General features: G+C 45.3%; 2 protein-coding genes across 3 annotated transcripts in view; one reads left to right on the forward strand and one right to left on the reverse strand.

The window, feature by feature from the left end:
• MYBBP1A (MYB binding protein 1a) overlaps positions 1-9,188 on the reverse strand; it is a 52,606-nt gene extending 43,418 nt beyond the window's left edge. Inside the window, exons 1-11 of the mRNA XM_056506787.1 lie at positions 8,945-9,188; positions 8,706-8,801; positions 7,451-7,534; positions 6,977-7,051; positions 6,458-6,565; positions 5,432-5,622; positions 4,975-5,142; positions 4,676-4,793; positions 1,904-2,193; positions 1,157-1,264; positions 457-582 (exon numbers count right to left, since the gene is read on the reverse strand). Coding sequence (XP_056362762.1) covers positions 457-582; positions 1,157-1,264; positions 1,904-2,193; positions 4,676-4,793; positions 4,975-5,142; positions 5,432-5,622; positions 6,458-6,565; positions 6,977-7,051; positions 7,451-7,534; positions 8,706-8,801; positions 8,945-9,151 — 1,571 coding nt within the window. The 5' untranslated portion in view covers positions 9,152-9,188. The remainder of the gene's footprint in view (positions 1-456; positions 583-1,156; positions 1,265-1,903; positions 2,194-4,675; positions 4,794-4,974; positions 5,143-5,431; positions 5,623-6,457; positions 6,566-6,976; positions 7,052-7,450; positions 7,535-8,705; positions 8,802-8,944) is intronic.
• Positions 9,189-10,455: 1,267 nt separating this feature from the next.
• On the forward strand, positions 10,456-22,570 carry EIF4H (eukaryotic translation initiation factor 4H). Of its 2 annotated transcripts, XM_056506438.1 has the most exons (7): positions 10,456-11,285; positions 16,537-16,718; positions 17,604-17,668; positions 17,774-17,873; positions 18,537-18,602; positions 20,443-20,601; positions 20,709-22,570. In XM_056506438.1, the coding sequence occupies exons 1-7, from the start codon at positions 11,227-11,229 to the stop codon at positions 20,843-20,845; spliced, it is 768 nt and encodes a 255-aa protein (XP_056362413.1). In that variant the 5' UTR covers positions 10,456-11,226; the 3' UTR covers positions 20,846-22,570. The 2 variants fall into 2 exon arrangements, with proteins under 2 accessions (XP_056362413.1, XP_056362414.1); XM_056506439.1 differs by lacking the exon at positions 18,537-18,602.
• Positions 22,571-26,915: the final 4,345 nt, after the last annotated feature.

Genomic DNA, 26,915 nt, shown 5'->3' on the forward strand with positions numbered 1-26,915 from the left:
TCCTCTGCTTTCCTTCTACTGAGGTTTGGCAATCGTCTAAAAACATCCATTACCAACTCTATCTTCCTTAGTACAAGGAGGGCTGTGGAGTCACCAGCACCTCACACACAGAGTGGACAGAAACCACCAGCACAACCCCAGCACTTCCCTCTTGGGCCCTTCCCTTTCCAGCTTGCAACAGAGGCAATGGAAGTATTATGGGGAAAAGCAGTATGAGCTCAACTCCACACTTGCCGTATCTCTCACATATACTCATCAGTTTTGCCATGGACAAAACATGGATATTTGAAAAATCCATCTCCTTAAAAAAAGTCATTTCCTGGTACTGGAGTCAAAGAAATGCTCCAATAGCAGCCTACCATTCCAAACTTCTCGCCCTGCTGTTCACAAGCTGCTCTTATCCTCAGGGAAAAAAAGAGAAATTTCCAAGCTTAAAGGATGCAATCAAATCCTTACCCAAAGAAGTAGTTTTCTGTCTCTGTGTGATCACGTTCATTTAGGGGCTCTGATGGAAGGACACTAGCCTCAGCTATCTGGGAATTCTTCTTCTTAGCAACAAAGAAAGCATGGAAGAAGCAAAACCTAGGATAGACAGAAACAGGAACAAAATGAAAACCCAGATTGGTTATAACAAAGCAAAATCAGCCCATTGTGTGCAAACCAAACAGCTCCACATTCAAGGAAGTCCAAGCACTGAAAAAAGCCACTGTCTACAATGAGACTGTGTTCTCGAGACACACAGGGTAAAGAAGAGAAAAAAAAACCTCAGGACTTCATGAAAGTGAAGCACCCACACTTAAAGTGACAAAATACAACACTAAGGCCATCAGATGTGGGTCACACCTCCAAGACACTTTAAGTGACAGATAAACATTTATTAAGACCCAATGTTAAAAATAATATCTTCAAGCAGTTTAGGCAAGCAGGAATGGAAAATTTATTGAAAATAAATGGACTAATGTGATTTTAAGTGCCAACTACTTATGATACAGGTTAGTCCAATCATGCAAAAGCTATTTTGAAAACAAAACCTAGTCTCCTAAATGATTTATTATGGAGTATTTCCACTACTGTCATGGGGACAGCTTATCTGGAATACTGTTGTTGGAGCTACACAGAATTATCCCAAGCACATGTGTCTTTACATCAGTCTCACCTGGCAATGTCCATCACAATGATCTCATCTTTTCTGGTTGCACTTTCAGTGATGTTAACCAGCCGGTGCATGATCCATCTTCTCAATCGAGCAGTTTTCTGTTGGGCTCTTTGGAGAAGAGGTGGGCACAATCAGCAGTTTGAACACTAGCCCACCATGAATACACACTGCACAACCCACTGCACCAAGTGGTAACTTTCAGATATTTAGAGGCTTCACACTAAAATTGGCAAAGTTATGTAGTAACAAAGCAACAGGTAGAAAAGAAGTCTTCTCAAGTTTGCTTTTTACTATGCAAAAGGAATCCATTTACCCCACAGAGTCTGCAGATGAGCAAAAAGCACTTCAAGAATTGCAGTCAGTAGAGTGGTTTATAGATGCCAGATAACACACAACCTGGCCTGAATGCCAGTGTGTCTAATAGACAGATAAAAGACAGGCATAATTCCTACAAAGACCTGAGTGTAGCTCAGTAGCTGTAGTGAAAGAAGAAACCACCAGACGTATTCCCCAAAGCAATTGGCAGGGCTAGAAAAAGAAGAGAAGATGCTCTTTTGGTGATCCAGTCTGCTTTGGGCAGGCTGGCTGGTTCTCAATACACTTGCAGAATTTGCAGAATTGAATTTTATCCCATCAAAAGAGCCAGATCTAGGGCTAAATTTTCTGAGACAGAGGAAATAAACAATTGTGAACTCATGGCAAGGGAACCAGCAGATGCTGAGGAAGGTGCAATACCCATGTACTCACATGTCTGCATTTTCCCGGTTCTGTTTTTGCCGGTTACTTGAGAAGTCTAAGCAAGAGTCCAAGTCTGGCCTGAGGAACATGTCTTTGAGCCAGCAGATGTATTTTTTCAAGGCCACTGCCTGCAGGTGTCTCACTACCTTAGAAGCACTCAACAGCACTGGCTTCCCTTGATTGGTAAGGGTAGAGAAGCCCAACATCACAGCCAGCTGCCTCTCTGGGTCATCACAGCCACTCAGAAATGTGTCTATATATCCCTCCATTTCTGCAGCAAACTTAAATCCCTGTGGAGACTGAAAAACACAGTCAAAGAAGCAATTCAGGAACTTCACACTCAGTCTGAATGGCTCTGTAAATATAAATCACAGAATCAGAATCATAAAATGGCCTGGGTTGGAAAGGACCTCAAAGCTCATCTCATTCCCAACTCCCTGCCATGGGCCTGAAGGGACAACTTCCACCAGATCAGATTGCTCCAAGCCCATCCAACCTGGCCTTGAACACTTGCAGTGTAAACCACATGAAAGAATATAGCTGCAGTAAGTAAATTAAAGTCATGTGCCTCAATATTTGTCCTAAAGCTTACAGTCAGTCTTCAATTTCACCTCATGGACTTCCTCTCACAGCAGCAGCCACTGTAAGCAACCACACAATCCTGCCATGTACCAACATCAACCATTTGCACCTTCCAGAACAGTGAGGCTTCAGCAGGATGGACCACGTGCTGGTCAGTGCACCTAAGCTCCCAGGCTGATCAACTCTTTATTTTGGGTGAAAGTTCCAGTATGTTTCTCACATCATCTGCCTTAGAGTTTCCCTAGATTTGGAAATTCCCCACCATCAATTCCAGTCTCATTCAGCAGCCCCAGAGCCTGCTGACCTGAGGGAGTTAGAATAACTGCCACCTCCTCTCCCTGGTGTCTCAGAAGTATTGAGGCATTCTGAAAGAAGGGGTATTTGATTTGTTTAAGCTAAAACTGATATCCTGAGGTGTGGCTGTTTAGTGCTAAGTTTTATCTTTGGTCCTGCTGCTGCCCCACAAGGCATACAGCTGGCAGGCTGCCGGCCCTGGACACTGTCCAGCAGCAGAGAGACCACCAGGACATGCATCCCATTCCCTCAGGGTTTTTAACAGCCCACAGTGTTCAATCCCACTCAACTTGTTCTAGAAAAAAAATTAATGCTTAACTGGAGAAATCTTGAAGAGGGGGTCTCATTCCAAAAGTCCAACACAACTTTTTTTAAGTTAATAAAACAATTTGTTTGGTCTACTGTCACATTCAATACAGTGACCTGGCAGGAGCAGAAATAGAAGCAAAAGTCTAGGGAACACTGGTCTTTTAAATAAAGGGACTCTAAACTTGTAATTAACTACAAATACATCCAATTATAACATAAGCATCCCTGAAAGAAATCTCATAGAAAACACAATTTAGCAAGCTTCCAGTATTGGAGAACTCTACTTGTGCATCCAAATGAAAACTGGGAGAAAAATTCCAGGAAAGACACTGTAAACAGGCTAATACCACACAACAGGGAGTTCATCAAGCGCCTCTCAAGAAAAGCAAATCAGCTTTATTTGCTCCCTTGTTGATTAAAAAAAAAAAAAAAAAAAAAAAAAGTGGAATCAGGAGGATAACTGCCAGCAAATATCAGACTCCAGCTTTGTCTAGATCCACCTCCAATAATCATTAGAATTCCATCAGGAAATACAAGGTAACAGCATTTACTTCTCCAAACAAACAACCTATGTCAAGAAACAAAACAAAACAAACCCCTAAACCAGACTCAAATTCAAACTAAGATATTTTCTACTCTGTCATCATCAACAATATTAGGAGCTTCTTCCATTTAGTCTTATTGTCCTCAGGGGATTTGTACATTTCAGACAGGAACCAAATTTAAAAAATCTTGATGCACATGGAAGAACATTACTGTGCAACAAGCACTAAAAGTAAGAAATAGGAAAACTACTAAGCCAATGGACAAACCCTGGAGAAAGCTGGTCCATTTAGGGAGGCACCATGGTATGCAGTATTTGCAGAGTAAACCCATACACCTATGGCTGCTCTGATAACAGAACAAAAAGATGACACAGACTTATCTCTACTAAGAGACAACTAATTTTGGGCACACATGAGGATACTGGGGATTGTGTTACCACAAAAAGCCAAGTCAAAGCCATTTTTATCAGTATTCTCCTTTTACTTTTCCTCTGTTTATTGCAGAATTGTGTTGTTTGCTGGCTTCCCAGTAGGGAAAGAGGAAGAGGAGCTCCAATTCCAAATAAATTTTGTGCTTAAACCTCAGATGTGGTTATTGAAACAAGCACTAACAAACAAAAGCACGAGTTGTCCCTTTTTGTCTTTGCCTTCTAATGTTCATGCAACACCCAGCACAATAATAAACAAAAAGGAGCTTCTGGACACACAAAAGCAAAGGGACTGTTAAAGGACAACACATGACACTGTCAATTTGCTGAGGGCTGCCCTTCTTCTGCTTCCCCCATCATCAGAGCTTTCCTGGCAGCAGCAATGAAAGCAGGTGGGACAGTGCTGAACAGTTTCCATGCCCTTACAATAGGCAATGACAATCAAACACAGGCTATCCTCAGTCCACTGCAACCAGTGGTCATAAAATAACCTTGCTTCTAGTAGGAGTTCAAGGTCTACAATTACAGGTAGGTCTTTTTTTATACAAGATGATTTGAAACCAGAAGTAGAGCAGAGACAACTCATGCTCAAGACATGGCCTTTAGCTTGTTCAAAGACCTACCTGAGTGGCTACCACATGTTCTCCATAGTGCAGCATCACCTTCCCTTTGAGAAGCACCTGCAGCTGCTCCATGGACAGCAAGGGGAGAGCACTGCCCAGCAGTCGGTAGCACATGTAGCTGAGTGGGAACAAAGAACATTCCCTCAGGCTAAAGCACAGCAGTAAACCCACACACAGGGGTAAGACAGACAGGAAGTCTGGGGCAGGGCACAGGAGCATGCAGGGAGATGGAAGTCAAAACCTCTGGGTCAAGAAACAGGAAGATAACATGGGAAACAACAGTGTAAGTTAAAACAAACCTCACAGGTCCTGATTTCTCCTTCAATAGCCCATTCTCCACAACTTCATTCCAGAACAGTTCAAAGGCACCTTCCTTCAGTGCAACTTGTAGCAAATCAAATGCTACACTGGGCAATTTCTTGTCTTCCTTCTCAGACTTGGCAGCACTTTTCAGCAGCTCTACGAGCCTGGAAGATGAAATAAAATAATGTGAGAGATCTGATCGGAAAGGGAATTGCTGAAGATCAAATTCACCCTGCTGAAAGACATAGATCATTTCCTGGGAACTGCAGGCTGTGCCTCCTGGGAGAAATGGCACAACTATAACTTGGGAACTTGCATAACAATTAACACCTAACACTCAGCAGCACCTGCAGTGGCAAATACAAGCAGGAATCAGAACCACAGCCACATTTCTCTCACTGCTAGCCAAGAGGAAAATAATATTTATTTAAACCTCCTTAGTTAAGAACTTACCTAGAAATATTTTCTTTATTTACAACAGTGGGTGAGCCAAACAGCTTCTTCAGCTTTTTAGGTTTCAGAACACCAGGGAATTTCTGCATACCCACAAGCAAAAGGTGCAGGTTCTCTGGAGATGTGAAGGCTGAAGACAGGTCACCTTGCAAGATGTCAAACAGGACCTCCTCAAACACAGTTTCAGGTACCTAGACAGGAACAAGAGTGAGAGCATGAAAGAAATATCTGAGAGTATTTTACAAACTTGCAGTGAAGAAAGTACATTAAAATACCTGCATGGGAGGACATTTTACTAAAAGCTTGCAGTGTTCTGGAAACTCTAGAAATAGTCTTCATGGAGACACAACAAAAAATAAATAACGGATGTGTCCATGACTGCCAGACAGTCCCAGGTGCTTAACCATGGGGAGTAGGACAATATGCTGTCATCAGACAGAAGTTCTGGTCAACTGACTCCAGTTGCAATTGTTCTCTTGCTGTCTGACTGCTTTGCCTGTACAGCCAGGCAACCCAGGGACAAGGAAACTCTTTATTATTTGACACTGCTAGTCTTCATGTCTACAAATAATATCCATTAAAAAAAAGGGAAATAAATTCCTTTCTTTAACTACATACTCAGAGCTCTTTGCTCCTTATCCCTATATCATTTCATTCCCAACAGCCCAAAATTCAACCTTAGGCCCAGGCTTGGTGCATAGAAAAAGGTGGTTTGCTGTTCAGAGTTTTCAGCATACATCTATTCAGAAGAGCAGATGCTCTTACACATAACCCAAGCAAGTGAAATGGGAAACAAGAGGCTGTGGGATTGTCCACAATGAAGTCCAACTAAGCTAAACCAGAGCACCCTTCCCAGAGCACAAGCATCTGCCCACAGGCAATACAGAAACAGCTCCCACTTTACACTCATTCTTCCACATCCCCTGTAACTTCAGCTATGAACAAGCTAAAGGAAAATCTGACTCCAAAGCCAAGCTCTCTCCTCCTCCTGCCCCAGCAACCCCCAGCCCCACAGCTGCCCTGTACCTCAGAGGTGATGTCAATAAGAGTTTTGCGTGGGAGATCTCTGAGGTGTGTTTGGTAATTTGTCAGCTGCTGCAGAAGCTGGATGCTCTCCAGCAGAGCCTTCCGGTCCTAGAAAGGAAAGATAAGCCAAAGCCAGAGGACATATATCAGATATTAAGCTGAAGGCTCAAGTAATAATCCACTCTTTAGATGTTTATGCCTACTGGTAATAAAAAACACACAATTGTTTCTTGATAGGCCACTCAGCTTTTTCCAAAATCATGTTTTGCAGTAGGGTATGACAACACATCCCTTCCTTCCAGGGGAGGTAGAAACCTCCTGTACTATTTGACACAGTTCCTATGTTCTACTCAGGAACAGACATTAAAAAGGCACATAGAGTCCATGGATGGCAGAAATGAACTGAACTTGATGCTTCAAGTGCCACTGCATGGATTACCCAGTGACCTTCCTCTGTCAATCCTCTTTCCACATCAGAAGCCCCAGAACCAGAACTGACACACCTGACAGCAGCATTACCTTCACAAGCCGCCCAGACTGGAACAGAGCCATAACTCCAAAAAAGTTCCCAAAAGCAGCATTTCTCACAAGTTTCTGAAAGGAAAAAAAAAAAAAAAAGAAAATGGGTAAAAATCTACTTACCTTCCTGAGAGGCTAGATTTCACATGCAGCTACATGATCAGTGGAGCAAGATGGCAGGAAGATCCAGCCTTGAACACCCTCCCATGGGAAGAGAACATACTGAAAAGCAACCCCCTGCACAATGTTTAAGAACTGCTCTAGAGTACCTCTTCATCACACTGACAAATCTCACCTAAAACAGGGCCAGATGACACTGTCATCAACTTCCAACCCTTAGAAATATTTGTTATTTCATTAAAGTCACTTGCTTTAACAAGAACCCCAAAACTACACTATACGCCAAGACCTCAAAGAATAGAGAACAATTCATTTAAAGTAGCAGTTGGCAAATGTTGCCATGAGTTGACTTACTTTTTTCACTTTTTCCAGATTGTGTTTTTCTTTTATTTGTTCCAAAATGCTGCACAGTGGAATTTCCTCAAAAGCCTGCAAAACCTGAGGAGAGATATTTGCTGTTTGCAGTTCTTCCATTTCATGACATTGTATTGAGTTAAGCTAAAATAAAGCTGAACAGTTGATCAGCACCACAGCAGATATGCTGTTTTATGAGGCCTGAATAAAGACAACCAGATCAGTAAAGAGGTACAGAACAGGAAGGAGGCTGTGAGAGCTGGGATTGTGCAGCTTGGAGAAGGCTCCAGGAAGATTACTTAGAGCTTCTTCCAGTGCCTAAAGAGGCTCCCAGAGAGCTGCAGAAGGACTCTGGAGTCCCAGAGTGCTAGGACAAGGAAGAATGACTTCACATTGACAGAAGGTCAAGCTAGGTTAGATATTAGGAAGAAATCATTCCCTGTGAGGGTGCTGAGATCCTGGCACAGGTTGCCCAGAGAAGCAGCAGCTGTGGCTGCCCCATCCCTGAAAATGTTCAAGGCTAGGCTGGATGGGACTTGGAGCAACCTGGTCTAGAGGAAGGTGTCCTTGCCCATGGCAAGGGAGTGAACCAAGATGATTTTGAAGGTCCCATCTAATCCAAACCATTATAGGATTCAATGCAAACACAAATATACCAGCTGATATTCTAGGGTTTCTCCCTGTACATGACAGAATAAGAACATTTTGCTGAAACTGCCTGACCCCATAACAGAGGTAATCACACTTTTCATCATGGGCAAAGCCCTGATCAAAGCAGGAAACACACAGGCTCTTGCTTTTTCAAATTCTCAGGTGAGATGAGGTCTCACACCACTGGTGATACCAACTGCTGGGAGTCTTTGCTATGTTACACACTCAACCATTGGGGAGGAAAAAAACTCTGAAGTGTTTGTTAAAGGGTTACCTTTTCAGATATCCCACATCAACCAACCCAGAACAACAGCAAGACAGTTTTAAGAAATAGTAATAGTACTAAATACAGAATAATTGAAAACTTGCCCAAAGTTTGTAAGTTAAGGACGGTCCTTGAAGCAGGACTGAATTCTGTAGTATGAATGTGATATTGGTATGGTTCATAACTTTATAAGAGTTTCTAAAGCGGAGTAGTGTCATTTAAAACCACTAGGGTTAACTGTGAGAGCCTTCCTCCCACGTGCACACAGGAGCGGCCAGAAGGGAGCCCTCCTTGCACAGACAGCAAACGAGACCCTGATCCGAGCGGGGAAACACTGACCTGCGCCAAGGCCAAGCTGAAGCCAGGACGGGCGGCCTCGCGGGTGGCTCCCAGTCCCTCCACCAGCCGCTTCAGGGTGTACTTGAGCTCATCGTCCTGCAAGAGAGACCGAGCTGGGCGGTGTCCGGGCTGCTCCGAGCGCGGCCCGGCCGCCAGCCCCACGCGCGGAGCGGAGGGACGGAGGGATGTTCCGTGTGACCCACTGCCCGCCCGCACCCACCGCCCCGCCAGCGCCTCACCTTCTTGCCCTCCCGCAGGTGCCGCAGGAGGCTCTCCGTGGCCGCCAGCCGCACCTCCTGCTCCGGCTTAGCGATGTCCCAGAAGAAGTCGAGGAAGGCGCGGCCCTGGCGCAGCACGCCGCGGGGGTCGCTCACCGCCGCGCCGCCGCCCCGCTGCTCCATCTGCTCCGTCTCCTCCATCTCCTCCATCTCCTCCATCACCGCCATGCCGCCAGCGCTGCCGCACGTGGGGCCGCCCGCCCGCTCCGCCTCTTCCGGGGCAGCGCGGCCGCCGCGGGACGGGCTCGGCCGCCGTGTGAGCCGCTGTCCTCAGTGCCCCGGTACCTCAGTCCCGCTTCCCTCATGGCCGGGCCTCAATGGCCCCTCGGTGCTTCAGCGCCGCTCCCATCAGCGCCTGCCCGCCCTTCGGCCCCGCTCCCCTCAGCGCCTCCCGCTCCTCTCGCCCCTTTAGTCCCGCACCCCTCAGCGCCTCTCGGCCCTTCAGCCGCGCTCCTCTCGGCCCGGCTCCCCTCAGCGCCTCCCGCTCCTCTCTGCCCTTCAGCCCCGCTCCTCTCGGCCCCGCTCCCCTCAGCGCCTCTCCGCGCTTCAGCCCCGCTCCGCTCAGCGCCTGCTGCTCCTCTCGGCCCTTCAGCCGCGCTCCCCTCAGCGCCTCTCGGTCCTTGTGCCCCGCTCCACTCAGCGCCTGCCGACCCTTCAACCCTGCTCCCCTCAGCGCCCGCTGCTCCTCTTGGCCGTTCGGCCCCGCTCCTCTCGGCCCGGCTCCCCTCAGGGCCTCTAGACCCTTCAGCCCCCTCCTGTCCCCTCAGCCCCCGCTCCCCTCATGGCCGCCCTCCACACCGCGCTCCCTCAGCCCCTCATCCCACACAATCGGTTGCTTGCCCGGTGTGCCACAGGCCAATCGTGACACTCGACGGACACATCGATTGATTATTTCAGAGTTGCGTGAGTCGCTGTGCTCGGTGGTGTTCCACAAATCCAGCACACCCCACTGGGCTTCTCACACCATTATTTATACTCAGAAGTTCAGAGTTAGAAACTTTCCAAGTACTGCCCATCTGTCCGGATTGTTTACTAATATACAAGTTGCATAACCTCAGCTAACTTCTATACATGCTGAGAGGAAGGGTCTTCAGGGGTCTATAGAATTATAATGAACGTAGATGAGCTATAGGATATATGGACCTTGAGTCTTTTGCTAAATTAGCAAGTATACACAGGCATACACCAACATCCGAATTCGCTACATCCTTAATGCTCATTAGTTCCAGGATATCCTTGGGTAAGAAATGCTGGCTGCTGCCTGCCCCACGGGTTAGGTCTCCTTTCTTGCTGAAAGCATGCAAAGATCTTACATTAAAGACCATTGCAACTCAAGATAATCTCGACCTGTTCCACATTTGCAGCACCCCGCTGCCCTCAGCGCCACGCTCCCCTCCAGCCCCCAGCGCCGCTCCTCCGAGGGGCTCCTCCGTCCCCCTCTGCCCCGAGCACAGCTGGTTATCATATGAGAATCTGTCATTGGTTTTATTAGAAAACATTAAATTGTGGCCTGGCAAATGGAGACAATCCAGTTGGTACAAGTGGTACTTTTTAAGGACACTGTGAAACTGTCGGGCACATCCCGTTTTCTTAATTTGCAATAAAATCCAGCACTACCTTCCAGCAGCCCTGTGAACTCTGCGTGTTGCTGCTATCCTGCCAGACAGCGGTGCCGCCCGCGGGAGTGCAGGGAATGACCCCAGAGCAGGATCCATCCCCGTGATCACTGTGATGACTGTGACACCCGGAGCAGGATCCATTTCCATGGTCTCTGTGATCCCTGCCGGCAGCGATAACGGAATGCTTGCGGGATTAGAGCCGCGGGCTGGGCTTGCATCAGCGCTGGAGGGTCCAACGCTCACCGCAGGCGTTACCTCAGCCCAGCCCGGGCAGAGCCCCGGGGGGACGCCCGGCACAGCCCGGGCACATCCGCGGGCAGATCCCAGGCAGAGCCTCCGGCAGATCCGGAGCAGATCCCCGGGCAGAGCAGCGGGCAAATCCCGCTCAGATCCCAGAGCAGACATCAACAACACCCCCGGGCACATCCCGCCCCAGAGCCGACGCAAGCGAGCCGCGCGGTGCGCCTCCTGGCAGGCAGCAGCGCGGACAGCCCCGTCGGGGCGGGGAGCTGGAGGCAGGCACCGCGCGGGGCAGCCCCGGCCCGCGCGCCGCCGTATATAAGCGTTGCGGGGTCCTCGGGCGCGGTCCTGTCACGCTCGCACGGGGACGAGGCCGCGGCGGCGATGGCGGATTTCGATCCCTACGACGACCGGGCCTACAGCAGCTTCGGCGGCGGCCGTGGGTAAGCGGGGCCGGGGGCAGCACTCGGGGCTCCCCCCGTAGCTGGGACGGGAGCGGGGAGCTGTAGCCCCGGCCGGGCTCGGCGGGGGGCGCGGCCGCAGGGCCCGGCCTGCCCCGCTCCGCAGGGATGGCGGGCGGGGGTTGCGGGATGGGGGCGCTGCCTCGGGGAGCTGTTTGTGCTCGTTGTGCCCCCCGGCCGCCCTCCCTGGGGCGGGGAGGTGCCCTTCCCCGGCCCTGGCGGCCCCGCTTTGTGCGGGGAGCGGGGGCTGCGCTCCTGGGGGTCCCGGCCGTCCGCTCGCCGCAGCGTTCAGGGCCGGGCGGCTCGGCAGCGCCGGGAGGCGGCGGGAGGAAAAGGGTGTCGCTGTTCCCGCCGTCCCGGAGGCGAGCGGAGGGGGATTTAGGGAGGTGCTGGGCCAGAGCCAAGGAAGGCCGAGAGGAGCTTGTGCGGGGCTGGGCGGAGGGAGCGTCCCTGAAGGACTGGAGCGGGACAGGAGCAGGCGCCCCCGGGAGCGGGCAGCGCTGTGGTGCCTGCGGCGGGAGGAAATGGGGAATGGGAGGGAGCGCTTTGTGGTGTCTCCGCTCGAGGAGCCGCCGGCCTACCTTATCCGGGGCTGCGGGTGCTGACTGCAAATCCCTGATCCTTCGGAATCGGACTTCTCTCGGCCTCTTTGCTGAGGAGTATTTTTAGGGGAGGAGCTTCAGAGACAATAACCAGTAGTAGAAGTTTGTCTTAAATCAGGTTAGGAAGGTGCAATCAAACAATTGTTTTTTTTTGGAGATTGCTGCTGTTGCTGGTTTCTATGTATACTGAAATAAAGCAATAGGCATAAATCTGTGGAATAAACTCCCTTGTGAGCAAGTCTTCACAAGTGTATTACTGTATAATCTATTCTTCCAGGGTATATTTCCTGAACAACAGTATTCGTGCCCTTTTCTGCCCTTAAACTAATAACTTGGTTTCATTTCAGACTCTTTAGGCAGCAGGGAGGAGCTGCTGGAGTTAGGACAGCAGTAAGTTATTCTTGTCTTTGGAAGTACTCTGACACTTAAGCTTTTCGAGCTCATTTTCATGCAGTGATACCCTTTGTGTCTAATTCAGAGATGTCCTGGAGCAAGCAGATGATGTAGCCACTCGCATTTCTGTTATTTTTTTTCTTAATTCTGTAACAAAATAACCTTGCCAGCAGTCTAAAGTGGTACTTGACTTATTATAAATTCAGATATTGCTGCACAGTGTATCCTAATCAGTGAAGGCATATTCTGTGAGGCAGTGAAATACCACATAAAATGTTATTTTATATTCAGATTCCAGTAAGAGAACTTACATTTGCTGTAAGGGAAGATGTGAATCCTTACTTGGTAAACTAAAGGCATCCTGCAAATTAGTAGATGTCTTTACAGATAACATGTATGTGTTCTGATTTACCTGCAGTTCTGAACATCAGATACTACTAGAGTCCAATGTACACTTCTATCTAATTTATTATTATCACTATTAAGTCACTGATAGCTAATTCACAGTTCAACAGGTCTCTGTGTGTCTGGTATGAAGTCCTGTAATATATGAAGTGTAATGAAAATTAGTGTTCTTGAAGGTTCTGACAAAAGAATCCCATGTTAATTTAAAGTGGCTCCTGTTCATTTTTAGGTGCTCTAGGACTGTAGGAAAAGTGTAAACTCAGCTGAGGAGTAGTAATTCTTGTGGAAGTTGCATTTTGCATAACCCCTGCTGTACACAGTGAGTGAGCACAGGATTTCAGTGTGACAGATGGGAAATCAGTGCCCAGCAGGTTGTAACATGGAAGTTATCTGCCTCTTCCTCACCATCATCAAAATAGTGGTGGAAGAGCATCAAGATGACTGCTGTGATGAGATGGGATTTTGCTACACCTGAAATGTTTAGTGATGCACTGACTAAAAGCTGAATTGTAATATTAGGGGATGCAGAAGTCACTTTATTCCTGGTGAAGAAATGTGATGTTGACATAAATGACAAAAGACCTACTATAAGCTTTTTAGGAAGTATTTTGGAGCCCAAAATTTGACAGAAAAACCTGTAGTTAAGCATATTGAGGCCTAGTTGAAACTGAAACTGTAGAGCTTCTCAGAGCTGAAAGAAAGGGAGTGTTACCACTCCTGATTCACTGCTAGGCTGTTTATTTAGGTGTGGCTTGAAGTGCTGGACACCCTACTAAAGGTTAAGATTCACCTGCTGAAGTGCTGCACAGTTCAGTGACAATGAGGAGTTAGTCCTTTTGCTTCTGGCAGCTTGGATCCCATCTTACCCTTCTAGCACTGAAAGAGATCTCCTAATTTTTAGGCTTGGGTAAGCATTTTCCTGAAGACATCTGATTCTTACTCCAATGTGTTGTGGGTTGCTTGAACAAATTGGGTTTGAATTTAGTGTTGTGGCCTTGGAGGGTTGACACTGTCATCCTGCTAATCCTTATGCTGCCCCAGAAAAGCTCTAATGTCAGAACCCAGGTAAGCTATTGTCTCTGTGCTGTGCAAAAGGTAAATCTTGAGCTTTGATCTCTAGTGAAAGGCTATTTAACTCAAGTACTGGGTTTCAAAATATCCTTCATTTTGAATTTCTGGCAGCTATTTTCTGGAGACATAGCTAAACTTTGCAAAAGAGTAGCTTTAAAATGGGAGTTTAGTTGTTTTCTACCCAATATGGCCAAATTCATTAACTCATCCCACCAAAGTTTAATTATGGGGGTGTTGCTAGAAGCAAGCTTTCCTCTTCAGCCTTCTGCTTTGGTTTTCTGAGAAGGAAATCAAGTCATGTCTTTCAGATTCTTACAGTAAGATGACATAATTATTACCTAATTTTGTCTAAGCAAAATAGTGGGAAATGCAGATACTCATTCAGAACTCTGGTTTGCCTAGTTCAGATGTGTTTTCAATTTTTTTTTTACTTTTGTCCTACTTTGTTGCAAATGAGAGAATCTTCTTCTAATCTCATTGTTTGGTTACTGCAGTCAGCCTTTTTATTTCACTGTTTCAGTGTTGGAGAAAATGTAGGGAAGTACAGAAACAGTTTCTTTTTGTGTTGCCATACCTGAGTTCCATGAGAAACTTGGTTTGAAACTTAATTATTGCCATTCCCATTCTTCAAATGGAAACTAAAATACTAAAGGTATAGTTATGTATTTGATAATCAAACCTTTAATATCAAATTGGAGAAGAATATTTAATTTTCTGACTTTAAAATCAGTCTGGATTACACAACAGGGCATGGATTTCCACATGTGCAGTCCTGGTTCACTGTGGTAGGAAGGAGGTTTGTCTGTAGCACAAAAAATCCTTTTGGGGATTGAGAGTGTGGTTTTAGAAGTGGCTCAAATGGAGCTGAGTGGAGGTTGCTGATGGAAGTTGTAGTTCCAGCCCTTGTTCTCATTCCTATCTTGACTGAGAACTCAGCCCCAGGGTGGGTTTTTGGGTGAATCAGCTCCCTGTGAGGAGACTGACAGCTCAGGGGATGTCCTGAGAATATGTGCAAGGAGAGAATGCTCCTTTGAAACTCAATTCTGATGTTCCTGTAGGACATAAACATTAAGGTTTTCTGGTCTGGATGCAAGTTAAATGTATGGTATGTTAACAGCTGTTCTAATGCTGTAGATGATAAAAAAGGACAAAGGCATGGAACTGATTCTATGTTTTGTGGGATTATTTAGAACAGCAGCACAGCTTTCTTGGAGTTCCTCCTTAAAACTCAGTCTTGTGGCTAAAGTAATTCACAGCTATTACAGCTTTAGTTCTCCAGTATGGTTTTGACTTGTTAATGAGACAAAGGCAGATGAGAAATATTGTCAAAAATGCTAAAATGCAAACCTGGGTGGACACTAATTAAAGATATGTAGATTGTGATTCAAGTAGATTTAGCAGCATGTTGATAGTGTTGGTGATAAATTATTCTTGCATGGAGCTGCTAAATAAGGCACAAATGACAGGCTCACCTAGGAAAAGTTAAGGAATCTTATTCAAGCTTAATGCATTATCTGATTCATTAGTAGTAAAATATTTATACTTGAATGAAAAAAAATACTGTCAAATACCTTACTTGCCCAATGGGTTTTTTGACTGCATGCAACCAGACAGAATAAAAGGAAATGATAAAATTATTTGACCTTCTGGATTTTAGGAAGGACTTTGCAGCAATTTAATTGGTCCATGTCACATTGGCAAATCCTGCTTTGGTACAACTTGTGTTCCACCATGGTTTTAAATGCATGGGGAGTATCAGGAAAAGGGGAAAGAGAAACAAAGCCCAGTAGAAGGAAGGTGATGAAGGGAAGATGGACAGACTAGTAAGTAGATATTTCAGGTAAAGGTCAGGGATTACTTTTGTGGGACAAATGGTGTTGGAACCAGTGGCATTCTATAGTCTACAGGTCTAGGAGCTTTAACTTCAGGTTGCCTTGTACATACCTTGCTCTCTGTACAGAAATTCCAATCTTTTGAAGATTTGGCTTTGCAGGAAGTTCACACAGATGTGTTACATTAGTACAGTAAAGAATTTAGCAGTTACAATTTAGTTCTCAGCACCCAGTGCCAAGAGTTTAATTCATACTGAGGGACAAGGCAGGAAGAGACCACTCAGTTTACCTCTGTAATTCACAAGAAAATAGAAAAAAGCATCCAAGACAGCACATGGTTGTCTTCTGCCTCAGAACCCCTTGTTCAACAAAATTAATTTTGTGTTCAGTTCAAAGCATTCCAGTCCAGATATCTAACAATTATGGCCACAGCTTCAGACTTAGGGAAAGGTGTTTCTTTTAAGCTAAATGTTGCTGAGATAATTTGGATGATTGTGGAGTGAGTGTTGGTAATATACTCTTCAGTTAAAAGCATTGGATCCAGCTTAATTTCCAGAGAAGCTGACAAACCTGTGCCATACAACTATTTCTTCACTGTAAATTATTCTTAAAATCTATTCTAAGATGGTTTTTTTTAGAGGTAATGTTTTTGAGCAGAGGACATCAGAGGTAACCTTATGTAGCTTTCCTTAGTGAATTATGGGTTGAGACGTTCATTCATCACTTCATTAATGAGTTTCCCATTGAAGTACTGCATCAGGTAATACTGGGAAGGAGTTGGCCAGCAGTTCAGGGGGCAGGTACAGGCAGGACAGGATAACTAAGCAAAGGTGTGGGAGAACTGACGTGCAGCTGAAGCTGAGCAGTGCTGTGGGCTGCACTGGGCTGTGCTGGGGGGCAGTTCCAGAGGCACTGTGCTTGTCCCAACAGGTCTCGTGGTGGCGGCCTTGGCTCCCGCAGGAATAAAGAGCTGCCCACAGAACCCCCTTTCACAGCTTATGTGGGAAATCTGCCCTTCAACACTGTCCAAGGAGACATAGATGCCATTTTCAAGGATCTCAGCATAAGGAGCGTACGACTAGTCAGAGACAAGGAAACAGACAAATTTAAAGGTAAGTGTTCAGAGTTCTTTGGTGGTAGATGAAAAATTAGTAGGAGAAAAAGTCACTTTAAAAGAGAATTTCAGTCTAAAGCACTTCACTTGTGCAGGTTTTCTTACTCACTAATATGTAAGTGTATCGTTTGAATGAGAGTCACTGTTTCATCATCTTGAGATACAAAATAACCTGAGTGAGGAGTCAGTATTTGCCCTGACATAGAAGAATTTTCTCAAACCTTGTCTGGTATGACTTCTACCAGAGCTGACCCATTTAAGTCCTGTGACCTTAAGTGTTGAATAATTCCTTTACTTCAGAAGACTCCCATTGCTTCAGCTCTGTCTTTTTTTAGTAGACAGGGAGAAAACAGGCAGTGGTTTTATAGGATGCAGATTCAATTGCTATGGAAATTGTCTCGTGGAAATGGGCTATATTTATAAGTTACTTTAAGGGGTAGAAAAGGCTTACCTTGGATAACAGAGTGCCTTGGAAAAGGAGTAAATCCACTAAGTTATGTGATGACACAAAATCACACTGCTGACCATAGTAGTATTTCAATTTCTTGTTTAAAAACACTAGAAGTGAAGTGTCAATATTCAGCTGAATAACTGTCTGAAGGCATAGATCAGACCTAATCTATAATGAGAATCCTGTGGAAAAGGGAATTAGGCTCTTGGCATTCACAGAGTGCCCAGAGTTCTATTTCAGGATTTGCCCTGTCATTAACAGGTGCAGGTAAATGTGTTCATTGTTGATGATGATTGGTTTCTGAGCCATGTGCTCATCACAACTCATGTTTGAAAGAGAAGGAAGATCCTAGCAAGCTTGCAGGAGGAGCAGCCTCTTACAAAGTCATTTTAAAGTAATTAAGGCTATTAACTTGAAATTTGTTTCTTACAGGATTTTGTTACGTAGAGTTTGATGAGGTGGAGTCACTCAAGGAAGCTCTTACATACGATGGTGCAGTAAGTACACTTGCAATTAATTTGTGAAATCAAAGACAAGCACAGGTGTCAAACTCTTTGGCAGCCCTGATACATCCTGAACAAACTCTCCCCTTGATTTAACAGCTTTTGGGTGACCGATCACTCCGAGTGGACATAGCAGAAGGCAGGAAACAGGATAAAGGTGGCTTTGGCTTCAGAAAAGGTGGCGGGCCTGATGACAGAGGTGATTCCTTTTTTCTGAATAGCTTCTTAAATATAGTGATCATCGTTATGGCTTCTGGTGCTGACTAATGCTGAGACAAAGCATGCAAGTGTATAAGAAGATATTGAAAGGTGAAATTTTGTATGTATATATGTATGTGTTTCTAACCAGCTGCTGCTGCTGCTCCTGAGGTGTCTGAAATTTAGCTGTGCTTTGTGTTCAAAGGCTGGATGTGTTGTCACTTCTAACCCAGGAAGTGAGACCAATACCCCTAATAATATGTTGTGTCTTGCAGAGGACAATCATAAGCCCAGCAGTCTGATCTGCTACTATTTTATGATGATGTATGGAAAGTGAGTAAGCACATGTAGATAAGTGCTTATTTTGGTGTGTGTCTCTTGTTGCAGTGTAAAATCATTCCTGCCTGTAGCTGAAGGTTTGTTGAACTGGATTCACCAGAGGTTTCCATTGAATGTGTATTAAAGTAATTTTTCTGGCCGTTTATTGTTGGTTAACTTAAACTGACTGTTTTTTCCTGTGCAATGGAACTTGGTAGTACCAAAAGAAAAGGATTTTCCAGCAGCATAATTTGAATATTGAAGGACTGAAACATTGGTTTGGTATTCCCTTGCTCAGTCTTTCCCAGAGCTTCAGACTTGAACACAATTGTGGCTTTTTTCCTAGGAATGGGAGGAGGTTCCAGAGAATCCAGAGGAGGTGGATGGGATTCCAGAGATGACTTCAATTCTGGTATCAGTATTAACACTTATACAGATAGGAAGCCTAAAAGGCACTGAAATGTTCTAATTTTCATTTGTCACCATTACTGGTTTGGTTGAATCTACTGTATGTGCCAAGTTTGGACATCCTGCAGCTGTGGTGGGATTCCTCATGGGGAATCTTCTGTTGCCTTGAGAGGAAAGTGCCAATAGAAAATTTTATGAAATGACAGAATTCTTGTCCAGGTGTAGTCTATAGGTGACTGTTTTAATCATTTCTCAGACATACAACGAAGTAAATTTCTGAATAGTAGCAGAAACAGATCATGTAGGAAGCTTGATACTCTGTCAGAGCAGAGGCTTTCATCTTCTCAAGGATATGTGATGTCATTATATGTGTGTCCCTGAAATAACTGACTTTTCTAGTCAGATTAGTATTCCGAAGCACTTGTAAATGTAGGATGTTTTAGACTGTTTTGGTAATGCAGCTGCAGCCAGTGAGCTTGCTGAGTGGAAGGTAGTGATGAAGCCACTGGGTTTGCTCTTAACTTCCAGTCAGTTCCAGCTATTAGAATGCAGGGTGGCATTAACACAATTGCTTTTGTCCTCTGAACTCATGGGTTTGGTCCATTTTCTGATGGGGAGATGTTGGCAAGTACAACTTTGCAGTGTCTGGTCTCTGCGTGAGTGGAATGAGCGATGTAGGAGAAGCAGAGTGTGCCCTTGCCCCCAGCATGGATTGGAGCATGATGCTGGAGAGAGGAGCTTGCTGCAGTCCTGTGCTTAACCTGCCTTTGGAGCTAAGCCTTCTGTGTCACAGCTTCATACCTTCTTTGGCAGCTTCTCCAAATGTTGGATGCATTTCAGCCTGTTCAATGCTGGATGAGTGATTCGTGAGCCAGAAGTTTAGCATTTCAGTCGTAGCTGCTACAGAAGCTTTTCTTCTCAGGTTATACAAGTCTTTAAAGGTGGCTTGTTTGGCACTGAAGTAAGGGACAGCTCTGCAACTCTGCCAGATACTGAAGTGAAAAGGAAAATCTCAGTTGGGAACCAAACAACTTTCTCTTCCAGGCAGCTTCTGAAAATCTGAGTGTATTCCCTTCCTATATTCTGAGATCCTGAACTGTCCTCTTCCTATTGAAATACAGGCAGTGGGGGCTTGGAGAGATACTCAGGGGCAGTCACTGGTAGAGGCTGGAACTTTGGTCAGTGACAGGTTTTTGGTTTGTTTTTAATTTTTTTGGTTTTTTTGTTTTGCTTTGGTTTTTTTGTGATACATAAACTAAAGAAATGCAGTCAGTTTAGAGTCTGATTTGTTTTTTTTTCCCCCAGCCTTTTAATTAGTTTAGTAAATGCCTGGTCAGCTTACAGTACAGCTGAACAGCCCTGGGGTTTTACTCTGCTTTATATATTTATATATTTCACTACTCCCCAGCTGTTTTCCCATTTGCTCTGTTCCTGCAGATTTCATGCTAAGGTTGTAGCCAGTGTGATGATCTGGTTGTGGAAGTACTCTGAGTACTTGTAATGCTGTCTCTCAAGTCAGCTAATGATGTTAACAAACTGAACTTGCAGCCAAGGTTCATCATATATTAAACTCACTTGATCCACTCTCCAACACTCCAATAAGCCTCTAAGTGGATAAAACACTTTCTGAACTTGGCATAGTGTACTTGGTTTCAAATGGAACCCAAACAGCTCCTCCAGAAGGTGCCAGAGCTCTGTGAACCAACCTGTCTGCAGACAAAGGCTCTCAGTGCATCACCTTGGACTGACAGCGGTGACTAGCAAGGTTTTCCAGTCATCCAGATAAGTCTAGATTAAAAACATTGCAAAAGATGCTCTTTAAATTCACTGTCTTCCATCTTCAGGATTCAAAGATGATGACTTCTTGGGAGGTCGGGGCAGAGGAACCCGCCCTGGAGACCGGCGGCCACCAGGTGCCTCCATGGGGAGCGGTGGCACCGGTCGCTTCAGAGATGGGCCTCCCCTTCGTGGGTCCTCCATGGACTTCAGAGAGCCAACAGAAGGTAAACTCCTACTCCTGTGTGTCACCTGCTCTGCTCCACAAAGGTTTTGTTGTCAGGTTAAAGTCCTGCCCGGGCAGGTCTCACAAGCGGGATGTGTTTCCTTGCAGAGGAAAGAGCACAGCGACCCCGGCTCCAGCTCAAGCCTCGAACAGTCGATACTCCCCTCAATCAAGTAGCCAATCCAAACTCTGCCATCTTCGGAGGAGCCAAGCCCCGCGAGGAAGTAGTAAAAGAACACGACTGAGCTTGGGGTTGAGAGGGAATGGGGAGGCGGGAGAGAAAGCAAGACAGTACAGAGTGACTAGCTCTGCTGGAATGTCAACCCTGCAGTTTACCATTCCTGCCATCTGGTATTTGTCCTCTTTGAAACCGAAAACACAGAGCTTGTGAATGCATGTCAGCTGTTAACAAGTGGTTTTTAGTACGTTCTTGGCTTTGCTGTATCTAGTGCCTGCTTTGTGCTGAGTTTCCCTCTTCTGTTTCCTTCCAAGCAGCACAGTTGCCAGTAGATAAGGCAGTGTGGCTGCTTCCACAAGTGTGGAGGTCTCTGGACAAAGGTGCTGCTTCACTTTTTCCTTTCTGGGTTTGTTTTACTTTAGAAGCACAGGTTAGACTTAGTTATTTCCCTGTATTGTTTCCTTTTACTTCCTCAGTGTTCCTCTTCTGACTTGCATGTCTCGTTCTGTATTGCTGTGGCTCTGAAGAGGAAAACTGAAGAGTCCAGATGAGTTGAACAGAAATTTACAGTTCTAACCAAGTAGTGAAATACCATTTATGACAATTGGTGATAGTCACTGTTCACAGCAGAGCCCCTTATTAAACTAAGGGGAGCAGCTGCCCTTTCACATGGGTTGCCAGGAAGGATCAATTTAATGGATGCCTTGCCTGACAAGCCTGGTGAATAGCTGGTGGAATCAGTATTGATAAAGCCTCTGCCAGCAGCCTCTTCCTGCTGGCTCTTGACTTCCAAATGGTATGATGCCACTACAACTCTGAGCTCAAGGTTAGTGCTGCAAAGCCATGCCTGTTTGAGCACAACTGCTCACTGGCTCTTTCTGCTTACTTTTTTGGGTTTTACATGTTTGGTAAATTTTTAAATGAAGTTTCTACAAATAAAATTTACTTTTTTATTTTTGTTGAAGGAGTGTATACTTTGCCATGCAGTATTTGATCGTCACTATCCCCCTGTATTTCTTTGCCCAGTGGGGTACAGTTTTAGGACCTCAGCTTTCAGAATACCTTGAAAAAGATTAGAAATCTTTCTGCTATAGATTCTCATGTAGAAGTTTGGGTAAAAAGCAGCTTTTGTTACTATACCTCTCTTCACTTGAAATGTTTCTTGTCAGTGTTGTGTGGGAGGAGGGAGGGGAGGCTGAAGCAAAAGGAGAAATCATTAATGTTTAAAACTAAAACCTGGTTCTACCACACTGAAGTCTGGACGTGTCCAGTGTATGGGAAAAGCTTGGGCCCATATTGCCAGTGCTGAGAGCCTTCAGATAAACCAGCCAGCACCCCAGAGTACTTACAAGGAGGTTGGAAGCACGGCTGCCCCACTACCAGCACCACTGCTAGTGAATTTCTTCCCTAAGGTTCCCATTGTAAGTCAGAGTCCCAGCAATTTACAGAACTACTCTTTCCTTCTTTCTGCCTTTCACTTAATCTGCTTCTGAGATAAGAACCATTTGTCTAACACTAATACTTAATTTAAGACAGACATGCATTTGTGTGGTTGTATTCCAAACCAATAATTGATCTATTTACATCTTCAATGTGGAAAAGATTTTAAGAACAAATTCCCATATAAAAACTCACTTCTAGTCAAGACAGTTGACTTTTAAATGTAAAAACAAAGGAGAAAAAAAAAAAAAGAATTCCAAACACTTAGCACATTCTGCTTCATAACAAAATAAATTTATGGATATGGTATTTTGTGAATGATCTTTTAAATAAAAGAAAACATTAAGTAATATTTAACATTGGTCTTTATTTGAGTCTACTCTACCATGTTTTTCCCCCCCTCAGTTTCCAAATATTGTGTTAATTTGTCCTTACAAAATAAGGGGGGGAAGAGGAAAAGATAAAGGGGAGGAATCTAATCTAAAGAGTGCTGGAACAGTGAAGTAAAAATTAATTGTGGGTGGAAATGAGCCCAACTTCTTTGTCCTGTGACTTCAGTGTCACTTGAGTGCGTTGCTGAGGCTGCCAGGTGGGATTTGGAATTCCTGCAGCTGCTCAGGCTGTGCTGCAGATGGGTGCTGCTGCCCTGTGGCAGGATGTGTCCTTCCACTGTGATGCTGAGCAGTTCATGTGGGCTTTGTGCTGGGACAGTAAATGGATCAACTGCTGCTCTTTGTCAGCTTCCTCCAAACTTTTCCCACTAGGCATAATGGTTAAGGAGGCTGCTGCCCTGTGGCTTTGAAGTTTGTGCTTTAATGTACTGCAGGGTAAGTTGAAAGAGGTAGAGCCACGTTTTTATTGAGGAAATGAGCTCTGACCTCCCTGCTGGTTTTACTGCTTTCCATAGCCTGAAAGGATGGGAAGTGATCCTGCTTCCAGCTACTCAGTCCAGCCTCTCTTTAAACCTGCTCTTACCATGGCTTGAGCAGAGTCAGAGTCCCAGTCCTGAGCTGGAACTGTGTGTGCCAGGACCTGGCTGTCCTGCCTGGCAGCCTAGAGTGTGGAAGAGCAGGGCTGGTTAGAATTTGTTCCTGCAGCTCTTGCCATACTTACCCACAGCTGCTCTGTCAAGCTGGTGCTGCTGGAAGCAGGGATTTCATCATTGCATGGAGAAAAGGAGCCCTGATGAGTGAGACAGGTGGCAAATGGGTCATCTTAGTTCTAGATGTCTTTCTGTATCTGCTCATACTGGTTTGGTTAAGGGTTTCCCACTAGTGGAAGCAGCCTGATCCCAAAATCATTGTTATTGCTTTTTTTTATTATTTTAGGGTTTTTAAAAAGTAATTTTTCATATCCATGTATTACCTGGTTTCTTTGAAGTATTCCACACTGTGCTTCCCATGTGGCTCAGGGTCAGACTCCTCCAGTCCTTTTTCCTTCCCTCCTTCAAAAATTGAGTAGATGAACATTTTCCTATATAGAAGCTTATCAAACCAGCTTTTGTCAACAATAATTTACTATATTTAATATATGGATGTAGCAATTAAATTTTGTAGGAGAAAGCAGATTATTTTCTCCCCATCTACCAGGAAAAGCAGTTGAGGTTTAACCTGTGATGCTTAACTTTATCTGGTGCTTAAGGCTAAGCCTGGCATGGCAAAGCCCAGACTGAGAAGGTACTAGCAGCATAGCAAATGGATCATTCACTTTGTGGCTATTCATGTTTATTATTTCTGGTAGCTGTACAGTGCTTTCTTCCAGCTTAAACTTAGAAAAATAAACAAAACTGAAGGCAGGAAGGCAGCAGGCAGGTTTTAGAACTGAAACTGAGTTTGCTTTGCTACTGTAGGCAGTGCTTTGCCACGTTACTCCAGTTTGGTTGCAAGTGGGGAAGGTGGGAGTCTGGAAGAGCTGTTGGACACTGCAGCAGTGGACAGTAGCATTTTATGTGCTGCAAAACTGCTGTCAGCCACCAAAAACCAATCCCCACTGAACTCCTGAGTCCAGGAATGCCCTTGGGGGGGCTCATCCCAGTCCCCAGGGCAGCACCCAGTGCTGGCACGGGTGTGTTGCTGCCTCACTGGGCTGTGCAAGCCTGGAGCAACTTCTGACAGGGCTCCTTGTGCTTGTGGCCATCAGGGTTGTTGTGATGGCTGAAGAAAGAGGTGCAGGAGTGTTCACACACTCAGATCATGGGCTGGTCATGGCAGAGTCACACTGAGTCCATGCCCTCGAGTGTGGCTTACTGGCCTTCCTAAAGCAGCAACAACTGGTTCATCTGCTGAGATGTGCTGCCAACACTGAGATCTCCAGTGCTATGAATTCCTGAAGTTCTACAGGTGTCCCAGGGCTGATGATGATTGAACCAGTTTTGGGTGATACTGATATTTTTAACTTATGAATACTGTTACAGTTTCAATCCTGACTTTAGTACATAGTCTAGGAGGAGCATTTGCTACCTGTAGTACTGGCTGCTGACTTGTCTTCAGGAAAGATGATAAAATTGTGAGAATTTTAGAGCAAATCCTGTAATATTGTAACCCTTCCTCTTTGTAGGAAAGATTTAATACTAAAACCAGCAAATTTTGGAATGTATGTGCAACCTCTTCAGAGTTGGCGTGTTGCAGCTTGCAGAGCAGCCCTTTTCCTGCTGCCTACTTTGGACAAATCTGCTTGGAGTGACTTTGCTGGACACCCCCTGTTCCCCTGGGTGTGTTTTGGACTCTGTGTGTCAGGTTGGCTCCAAGGTGCAGTCAGGATTTCTGTACCAGCCCCACTCCCTCTCTGTGTGCAGAAGCTGTCTCGGGTTATTTGCACTCCCAGCAGGAGCATGGGTGAGGAGCTGTTAACACTGAGCATCTTGAAATCTGCTGTTTATGTTTTACAGGCTGATGGTTTCTGTGTTTCACTGCCAGTGGAGTGCAAAGGCTCTGAAGGAAAGGGACTGCTTGCCTATTCCAGCATATTCTAGTGTAGAATCAGTTACCATTGTACTTCTCTAGGGCTCCCCTGGGATGGTTTCTCAGGATGCAATTTAGTTGGTGTTGCTTGTCTTGAATTTTTAGGAAGGGGAGTTTCTGTGACTGAAAAGAATTTGATTTCCAGCTAAGAGTGAAATTTTCTCATCTAGTAGTTGATTCCCTCTTCTTAAATGCCACTTACCCACTGCAGGAATGAAGTGTATTGAAAGTGGCAGAGAGACATCTTTTATTTGGTGCATACATTTTATTTATATAATCTGTAATTTATTCTGTTGTTTGTGATAGCACTTGCTGTAGCAGTATTAAACCAAACTGAATAGAAGCATTTAGGATGGTGTAATAATATTTTTGACCCTGCTTGCTGAAAGGCTTTAATCCTTCAGTGCCAGACACTTGACTCTCAAGCCTGATGCACATTAGTAATAGCAATACCTTGATGACATTGTATGTTCAGCCCCTCTCTGTGCAGAGAAGCTCTGCTGTTCTCCTGTGTGCTCCCAGGAGCCTGAGATGGACACAAGACACGAGCCATGAGGTTCTGTGGCACATGTGGTGTCTTGGTGGACACATGACAACATTACTAGGTCTGAAATTGCGTTCCTCATCTCACTGTACCTGTTTGAGTGACTAAATCTAAAGCATTTTCTGTTTCCTTTTCCATTGTGGCACTGACTCTGTTCCATGACATCACCTGCTCAACAGCAGGTTCAGTGTGACACCAGCTTCCCTCATTTCTGTCCCCTCTGCAGCAAAGTACATCCAAGGGCTTCAAGGACTTCCAGCTCTGTCACAGGAACAGCCCTCCTACCTGTGTGCTCACAGTTCCTGTGTAAGGCTCTAAAGTATCCCAGGGTTGATGTTTTTGGGATGTTACTGCTGGGAATGCTACCACTACCTTTCTGCCCAGTAGGTTTCAGCCAGGTTAGTGTTCCCTGTGGTCAGGATTTGCTTCCTACCACAAGATTGTTTTGTTCATGTCACCGTGCTCCCAAGATCTGCCTCTTTCTTTTAAATAAACCAAAAACTCACAAAGTACCTCTATAAACCCCTGCAAAATCTGTACTGTAACGAATCTGTATAATTTGTATTGCTGTATAAAAATTCAAATAAAAGCATTCAAACCTTCTAGGTTTTTGTCTTCAAATTTAAGAATCATTGTGTCCACAAGGATGAAATCAGCAGGATATGAACAGGAAGCTTTTACCATAGGGATGATTGGGATTAGTCTTTGCAAAGTTTACTTGGCCAAAGTTTTGTGAAGCACCCAGGGATCCTGGCTGTGAGAGGACCTTCCACTGGGTGGTAGCAGCATTTATTTTCCTTCAGCAGGAACAGAGCCACTTTCGGTTTCAGCTCAGAGAGAGCCCACGTGCAGCTGGGGAGGGGAGGAGGCAGCACTTCCCCTTTGCCTGGGGAAAGGCTCATTCCACTACAGCACAGAGAAACGTTGCTGGCTGTGTACAAAACTATCCAGCACTACTTCAGCACATCAGAAAATTTCCTCCAGGATGTGGCTTGTGTTAGAGCTGCCATGAAAATGTTGCTGAACAAATGGAATGCATTGTAATCCCAATTAGTGGTTGGGATGAGACACGTGTTCGTTCTGTCCCAAAGCAGGAGGGGCTTGATGCTGGTGCTCAGCAGTGCTTGACTTGCAGAGCTGGTGAGCTTGGAGCCTCTTGGAGCTTGGAAAACATGTTGGAGCTCTCTCAAATC

This window comes from Oenanthe melanoleuca, chromosome 19, assembly GCF_029582105.1.
Source record: "Oenanthe melanoleuca isolate GR-GAL-2019-014 chromosome 19, OMel1.0, whole genome shotgun sequence".
In the NCBI taxonomy this organism is placed as follows: domain Eukaryota; kingdom Metazoa; phylum Chordata; class Aves; order Passeriformes; family Muscicapidae; genus Oenanthe; species Oenanthe melanoleuca.